Here is an 8,427-nt window from a genome sequence, read left to right as displayed (position 1 = left end):
TTTTCATCATCATATACTGTGTTTTTGTTGTTCAAATTATTTCTTCAAGGTTCTTCACATTTCTTAAGAGATATCAAGTAGGCGTAACATGTTCTCCAAAAATTAGGGTTGGCACGCAAAAGAATTTTGATTCAGAGATTTTACTGGTTTTGGCACGCACTCACAAAAAGGTTGCCCACCCCTGCCCTATAGGTTAGTTCTGTCTGTTTTTGAACTTTCTGTAACCAAACCACACAGCTTCCTGTGTCTGTTCTTTCATTCAACAGTGCAGCTGTGAGATGCAGCCGTGTTGCTGTGAATTGCTGTAGTTTGCTCATTTTTATTACTGTATATTATTCTGTTGTATTTATTAGTCTGTTCTTCTGCTGATGGGCATTTATGTGGTTTCCAAATGCGGGTCTAATACAAATCACGTTGCTATGCACATTCCTGTACATGTCTCCAGGTGCACGTGCTCACTTCGGGGAGATACCTGCATGGGAGCTCGGGTAAGCATGTGCTCATTTGGCAGATATACCAAACACCATACCTTCCTGAGTGTGTAAGTATCTCTGAGCTTTGATTGTGGCCATTTATATTTTAAATTCACAAGGAGAATACTCCAATGTTATTTGACAGAACAGTTACTTTGCCTCCACACTAAAGAGTAAATGTATAGATTGATTGATGTATAATGATCAATTTTGTCTGAACCATATATGCAGTATACACATTAACTTAGGAAATGGCTTTGTTTTCTATTTAAACCAGATTGCTAACTCCAGGTAAGCACAAATACAACATGGCAGGAGAAAAAATAAAATTCAGAAAACTTTTTCTTCAACTAGTGTGCCTCAGATTTTAGTTTAACAACTTCTCAGAGCAGCCTCTCTTTCCTGACTTTCTCACATTGTCCTCCTTGAAGAAGCCAGTGAGTGGTGCTCTGGTTCTGTGAGAAATGGTGGAGAGCTTACCAAATCTGATCAAACCACTTGAATTTAGCAATAAGTGGCTTTCAACAAGTATTGGTTTCTTTATTTAATAAACTGTAAATCAGTCTAAAATCTTCATTATTAAACTCTTCCTGCTTAAAAAAAAAAATCTATGAAGAGTATTTTTATCACTCATTATTGGGCCTTCCTAGACCCTTTTCATGATAAACAAGTTCTCAGCGTAAATAACAAACAAACAAAAATCTACAATCCCTTTCACACTATATTATCCATACTAGTGCGCGCGTGCGCGCGCGCACACACACACACACACACACACACAAAATAGGGCTTTTTCTTGGTTGCTCTTTCATGTTGAGATTTGTAAGAAAACAGGGGACAAGTTCAATGAATGCAGAATTATTTCAGACCCTCAACCACTATAAATTTTGGTGAAGTTACATTCCCAGACATTTAAAGTGGGAAACAAACAAACGACCCACAGAATTAGTGGTGTTGCCATCACTGTGAGAAGAATATGGGCTAATTTCATTTTGGTTTTAAAGATAGTGACATCAAGGTTGTTGTCTGGAACTGGGGAACCTGAGAAAGAAGACACCTACCAAAGACTCTTGGTGGCTGAATAGACTCAAAATTATAGGACAGACCCTTGCAGCCATTTCTATAGAAGGAGGGGAGCAGGAGTTGTGGGGGCTCACCAGGCGGGCACTTCAAGGAGAAGACTGCACTGAGCTGCCAGCCTGCACTGTGTTCCTGCATCTGAGCCAGCCCTTAGCAAGGAGTCCCGAGAATATATTTCAATCTTTAAGACTGAAGCTTTCCCCATTCAATTGGAACTGTGCACTTCTATCCTTATCAGCATTTTCACTAACCAACCAGAGCAGCTCCATTCCGACCAATAAAGACAGTGCTTTTTGGAGCAATCAAACTTGAGGACTTGGAGTCTTCCTTTGCATGAGGATGGACCAATCAGAGACCAGGGGTGGGGACTTATCTCTAAGCCAGCTTCCTTCTGGCTCTGGGAGCACACTTTCTCTTTCCACCCAAGATTGTTTCTTGGAGAAACAGGAAGAGGGAGATGGGAATGGAGCAGAGCAGAGCTAGCTAGCCAGAGAGGGCCACCTTGCCACCTGCTGCTTCATGCTAGTAACTGAGCTGTATCACAATTGAACTCTGCACTGAATAAAGTTTCCTCCTTCACTGCACCCTAAATTAGGGATTCCTGGTGGCATTGAACTGGCACCAATGACCGTCAGCTGACAAAACAAAAACAGAAAAACAAAATCCATTTGGAGTATATAGATGAGATTCAGAGGGGCTACTTTGCCCTATAAGAGGTGATACATTATGTCATCTCAGTGATTCACACTTAGGCAGGACCTAAGCTATAAATAAGGTCCTTGTCAGACGTCTGAGTTCGCCCAGACTCTAAAAAAGTGCTCATCTCCCCCTGCTCCCCCTCATCTAGGCTTCTACTGGCAGTGCCCAGACTCCTGCTGTGCCCGCCCTGCTGCCCCACCCTGCTCCTTCTGCAGCTCTGCCCCAGCTCCCAGCCACCCAGCACCGCCCTTCTCTCCCTCCCCCTCCCCCCTTCACCCAACCCCTCTGGCCAATGCCGGGTTCCTCCTCCTGCTGGCGCAGAGCTGCACCTACCTCAGGGACTATATAAGGGCGGTGCTTGAGCTGTGGGCATTGTCAGATCCCCAGCACCTCCCAGGCAGCGAGGAACGGGTGAGGTCCGGGCACCAGGCCCATTAGGGAAGTGGGACAGAGTCAGTGGGGGTTGCTCAGGACTGGGATTTGCCAGCTGCCTACTCTTGGCTCCGCCCTGGCCTTCGGTGTCCTGGGTACCCGCAGCCCCTTCGCTTTTGCTGGGATTGCTGCCTGCACTTCTGGGACTGGTGCCTGCACTGTTCATCTGAGTGGGAGTCGACCCGGAAACAACCCCCAACCAACACCCTAATCAGGGGCAAGAGGGCTGTCTCGCTTTCGAAATACTGGGCGCCGCCTTGTGGCTGAAAGCCAGAGCCAAGCCTGAGATCATAACATTTTTATTCCTTTCTCAACTCCCTGCTTCCCAGAGCAGTTTGGGACAGTTTATAGGCAGCACCAGGGGGCATAGCTTTTCATTGCTGCAGAGGGGGAAGGAAAGGTGGGAGGGAGGGAGGGAGGGAAGAAGGAGGGAAGGAGGGAGGGGAGGGAGGAGAGGCCAATGTGATCCTAGAGGTTACTTTCCAGTAACAACAGTGATAATTCAGTGTATTACTTACAGGGAGGCAGCGAGCACCACTATTATTCTTCCTTGCCCATCTCTGTGGAAACAAGCTCTGAGAGGAGTCAGGATTGGTAAGTGGGCTTCTGAGCTGAGGTGGAAGGCCAGTCACCTGCCCCTGAGGGGTGGGTGTCAGAGAGGATGCTTGTCCCCTCTTCCTTGCTCCCCAACTGAGTCGGAAAGGCCCAGTGCTGGCTGCTGAGTCTGCAAGTCAGAGCCCTCTCGGCTCCCTGGGTCCTGGCCCTGGGTCGCTGATGGAGCCTTGTCCAGTTCCCACCTGTGTGCTCATGAGACAGTGCTCTTGTCCTCCTGGAAAAAGAAAAGGAAGTACAAGTTTCCGGGTGTTTCAGGGCGAAGGAGACGTGGAGAAATGTCGTTGCCATATTTGCTGGTGTGCTAGGCCTCTGTCCTGTGTTGTAGCCTCACCATGGAGCAGCTGAGCTCGGCCAACACCCGGTTCGCAGTGGACCTCTTCCGCACCCTGAAGGACAGCAACCCCTCTGGGAACATCTTCATCTCCCCCATGAGCATTTCCTCAGCGCTGGCCATGGTCTTTCTGGGGGCCAGAGGCACTACCGAGGCACAGATGTCCAAGGTCAGCAGAAACTAACAAAAGGAGTCTGGGTTCCCTGCAAGTCCCTCCTAAGAAGGTGTGCCTCTGAGCTCTTACAGGGAGCTTTAAACACTGTGCTTGTGTGTTCCACAACTACACCCGATGAGGCCAGACTTTCAGAAAAGCCCCAAGAACAGGTCATTTATATGCAGGTTTTCACTCATGATTGAGTTTTTTTGAGCACATACTATGTGCCAGGCACTGTTTTCTGTTTGGCTGAGGATACAGCGTTGAAGAAAGTTACAATGGCCGGGTGGTATGCTGCTTCTCTTGCAGTGGGCAAATCTTTGAAGGCATCTCTTCTCACTTCAGATTTTTCAGTTTCTGTTCTGCAAGCAGCTAGCTACTCATTAATAGATGCCTCCTATGTAATGTTACCTTTCAGCACAAAAATGACACAGGAATGCATCACACTGGAGAAGTTTCCTTTTTGAGGGAACAGGCCAACGTGCCGTTATACACTGTTGAGAAATATCCCTGTGCCTGGCACAAGTGCCTTTGTGGGTAGGAAGCACTGAAGAAGAGAAAAGTAGTGAGGCATAGCCGCTGCAGGAACAGGGCCAAGCTCTGGGTGGTATGGCAGGTCCCTGTTACAGGGAAAAGAAGCAGTAATGCCTGGCCTTTATGGGTACTGGGTGCACCACTTCGTTGAATTCTGAGAGGGGAACTCTAGCTCTCCTTGAAGTAGGGGAAAGATTACAAGGTGCCAGTAACTGGTCAAGGTCCTGCCTTGAATTCAAGTTTATCCATCTCTTCCAGCTGCAAATCTTTTATTTCAGCATTTTATGAATAACCAGTGGTCTTTACCACTGCAGACATGAAAGCACTTTTTTATTTTCCTAAACCTACTTTTTATTTTACCCCTGGGAATAATGATTAGTTGCTTCTTGCAGGGTAATGTCAGCTTCTGTTTGAGGTGTATCCAGGGACTGTATTATCTCAGCAAAAAATAGTTTTAAGGGTTCCCATGCTTTTCCATTAAAGCAGATCTATCATTGCAACTGTGCAAACATTCCCTATCTGAGTGAGTAACTGGACTTTGTACATTGTGTAGGTTTATTCTTTGTGTGTTAAAATAAGGAACCAGCCCAGGACTCATAAAACCATGAAGGGATTCTTGATTTGTAATATGAAAATTAAACTTTTGCTGAATGTTAAGTTTATAGATGTTATTTTTAAGTTACTGATGCTGATAGTGTAGTTTAAAAATCCCCTCAATTCTGTAATATCTTTGTGTTCCCACGTAGGGGATGATTCTTAATTTTACTGTTTATTTCTGAGAACTTGCAGTAAAAAACTAATTCATACAGAATTTATATATGAATATACCAGTTATGATTTTCTTTGGAGAAAAAGCAGACATAGATAAATATTTAGCCTATTAACCACTTACATTCAAAGGAATATAATTATAAAAAGCTAAATAAAAAGAGCTTTTAATGTAATTATGTCTCACAAAGTGATACAATTTAGATTCTTTATTTTTTTTTGTTCTCCAATGAAAGTTTAATAAAGTATTGGGCTGGGAATTATTGATAATTAGTAATAAAAGCATTAATTTAATTTGATAGAAGCAAATGTCAAGGAATCCGTTTCAAAATAAATGGCTATAGAAGGAATGTTTTCTCTATTTTAGACTCTTCACTTCGATGCAGTTAAGGAGATTCATTCAAGTTTTCAGAGTCTGAATGCTGATATCAACAAGCGCGGAGCTCCCTATATTCTGAAACTTGCTAATAGGTTATATGGAGAGAAAACCTATGAGTTCCTCCCGGTGACCTCACTCCCATCCCCCGCCCCCAGGATATTTTTTCCATTGATTTTTAGAGAGTGGAAGAGAGAGAGAGAGAGTAACACAGATGTGAGAGAAACATCAATCAGTTGCCTCCCACACACGGGAGCTGAGAATATAAAATCCAGAATTAAACAGATGGCAGTATCCCCATTAAGGATTTGATTTCATTTGATAATCTTCACAGGAAAAGACTGACCCTGGCTGTGTTACTAAAGCAAGAGTGAATTCCATAATTCACTTACAGGAACAATCAGTGTATACTTATTTATGAAAATGTCAGCCAAAGGACAGAAAAGAATTGGTAAATTTTATGTGAGACCAAAACTACTGAATTGTACACTTAAAATGATTAAGGTTGTAAATTTAGTGTTATGTGCTTTTTACCATAATGCAAAAAGTGTAATGGTTAGAAAGTTTTTGTTATAATGAAATTTATGTCTTTTAGGACTATTTCAACTGCTTGTAAGGATTTTAGAAAACCATTTCTGTATGTAATAGGAGTTTTGTGGGGGGTTTTTCCTTTATTTTAAACAGGAGTTCTTAGCTTCAACCCAGAAAATGTATGGTGCTGAACTGGCCAGTGTAGATTTTCAGCGAGCTTCTGAAGGTGCAAGAAAGGTGATAAACGAGTGGGTCAAAGGGCAGACTGAAGGTAAGAGAGTGGGCCGAATGTAGGCATTCATTACACACTGGCCGTTCCTTTCCTCCTTCCACTTTCCCAGCCTGCAGATAATTCCCTGCCCTTTTCCTCTGCGCTCACCTTCTTCCTGGGGGTAAACTCTGCCACTGCCCAGTGCCAGACAGCTTTTAAATGTGGAAATTCCTCAAAGTAGGAAGTTCAACATGCTTTCACAGAAGCAGCTAAATATTTTCCCCATAAATTCAAAACCACGCCCATAAATTCACAAAACCACGTTTTAAAATTAAAACTAACATTGAATGTAGGATAAAAAGAATAAACCTTTGAGGGAAATCCATCCTGGCCCAGATTATGGAAAAGAATCTATACTAATAAAAGGGTAATATGCTAATTAGACCAGATGTCTTCTGGATGTCCTTTCGGACTAAGCCACACTGGCTGCGAGGGCTAGGAGGGCTGGCAGCCGCGGCGGCTGTAGTAGCAGCCATAGCAGCGGGGTGATGGGGGTGGCGCCTTTCCCTGATTGGCCTTGTCGCCTCCCACATGGAGCGGGCCTAAGCCATCAGTAGGACATCCCCTGAGGGCTCCTGCACTGTGGGAGGGGCAGGCTCGGCTGAGGGGACTGCCCAGTGCACGAATTTTCATGCACCAGGCCTCTAGTCCTATATAAAAGCCTAATATGCTAAGTGTTGGGTCATCAGGTCGGTCGTCTGTTCAACCAAAGCACAATATGCTAGTGATATGCTAAGGCCACCCAATTGCTCCTTATGATATGCACTGTCCACCAGGGGGCAGATGCTATGACCAGTAAGTTAGCTTACTGTTGGTGTCTGGCCAATCAGGATTGAGCATAACAGGCAGGACATGCTCTGGTGCCTTCTCCTGGTCCCTTTCTGGCAGGCCAACCTCCCGCATCTCTGTCCAGCCCCAATCGTGCACCTGTGGGGTCCCTTGGCCTTCCGTATGCCTTCTTACAATCCAGCACCCCTTGGGGGATGTTGGAGAGCTGGTTTGGGCCCGATCCCACTCAATGCAGGAGCTGCTCCATGGTGGTCAGTGCATTCCCACAGAGGGAGTGCCACTCAGCCAGAAGCCGGGCTCACGGCTAGCAGTGCTGCGGCGGTGGCAAGAGACTCTCAGCCTCTGTGGCAGTGTTAGGGTTGTCTCACTGACGGCTTAGTCCCACTCCCTGGATTGTGAGAAGGCGCTGGCCAGGTTGTGGGACACCACGTCCCTCCTGTCAGTGCATGAATTTTGTGCATGGGTTCTCTAGTCTATAATAATAAAAGCATAATATGCTAACTAGACCAGATGATCTTCCAGATGAAGCTGCAGTGGCAGTCACCGAGGTAGCCGCGGAAGCAGGCGCTGAGCCCCTTGCACGATTTTCGAGCATTAGGCCTCGAGTATTCTCATACTTGTGACACAAACTGCTGTGGCCATTAGTATCTTGGCAAATGTCTTGTCTAAGCTGTCAGGGGTGGCTCCATCTCAGCTGTTTCTCCATTAAACTCTCTCGAACCTTGTCAAGGTCTGCTTCAAGGCACCTACCAAACACCTATCTCCAATCCAAGCCATTCTTCATGGCCATGCTGCGGTCACAGAACAACTGGTGTTTCAGAGGACTAACTGGCCTAGCCTTCGGATATGTGTGAAAATATTTTCTGTGCGAGCAGCCTCCACTTATAGGCTTTGAAGAAGTAATTTATTTAAAAATCATTTTCATTAAGAAATATTTTTTATGCCTCCTAAAGAATGGCCATTCACAAAAGAAGGCTCATTTTTTCTCATACAATGCAGAAAAGATTGTCCTGTTTTTAACTTTTAAACCCTTTAGTTCGTTTATTTACAATCAAAACACACTGGAAGGGCTTCCCTAACTTAATACATTAATGGGAATTAAATAAAAACTATGAATTTAAATTGCATTTCAATGCAATTTAAAAATATAATGCTAATATGTGAATTTAAAAAAAAAAAACTTACTTTATTTCTTTAGGGAAAATTCCAGAATTGTTGGCTGCAGGCATGGTTGATGATATGACCAAACTTGTGCTAGTTAATGCCATCTATTTCAAAGGAAACTGGCAGGAGAAATTCAGTAAAGAGGCCACAACCGATACTCCTTTCAGATTGAATAAGGTGAGGTGATGTAATTATAAAATTGCTCTTTGC

General features: G+C 44.5%; 1 protein-coding gene across 3 annotated transcripts; it reads left to right on the top strand.

Annotated features, from left to right (window-relative positions):
• Positions 1-2,534: 2,534 nt before the first annotated feature.
• LOC102772063 (leukocyte elastase inhibitor) lies at positions 2,535-8,413 on the top strand. Of its 3 annotated transcripts, none has more exons than XM_015559256.1 (6): positions 2,535-2,663; positions 3,205-3,278; positions 3,625-3,799; positions 5,454-5,591; positions 6,147-6,264; positions 8,252-8,413. In XM_015559256.1, exons 3-6 carry the CDS (start codon positions 3,632-3,634, stop codon positions 8,401-8,403), a joined length of 576 nt encoding a protein of 191 aa, XP_015414742.1. In that variant the 5' UTR covers positions 2,535-2,663; positions 3,205-3,278; positions 3,625-3,631; the 3' UTR covers positions 8,404-8,413. The 3 variants fall into 3 exon arrangements, with proteins under 3 accessions (XP_015414742.1, XP_015414741.1, XP_015414743.1); XM_015559255.1 differs by having other exon boundaries at positions 3,605-3,799; XM_015559257.1 differs by lacking the exon at positions 3,205-3,278.
• The last annotated feature ends 14 nt before the right edge of the window (positions 8,414-8,427 follow it).

The sequence above is a fragment of the Myotis davidii genome, unplaced genomic scaffold (genome assembly GCF_000327345.1).
Source record: "Myotis davidii unplaced genomic scaffold, ASM32734v1 scaffold1234, whole genome shotgun sequence".
Lineage (NCBI taxonomy): Eukaryota > Metazoa > Chordata > Mammalia > Chiroptera > Vespertilionidae > Myotis > Myotis davidii.
This window is presented reverse-complemented; position numbering and strand designations above follow the sequence as displayed.

What these genes read in the sequence shown, in the direction of transcription:
- LOC102772063 (XM_015559257.1), top strand. Translation starts at nt 3,632, where the DNA reads ATGGAGCAGCTGAGCTCGGCCAACACCCGGTTCGCAGTGGACCTCTTC. An exon ending in AAACCTATGAGTTCCTCCCG is followed by an intron (nt 5,592 to 6,146) that starts GTGACCTCACTC and finishes TATTTTAAACAG; the next exon opens with GAGTTCTTAGCTTCAACCCA. An exon ending in GGTCAAAGGGCAGACTGAAG is followed by an intron (nt 6,265 to 8,251) that starts GTAAGAGAGTGG and finishes TTATTTCTTTAG; the next exon opens with GGAAAATTCCAGAATTGTTG.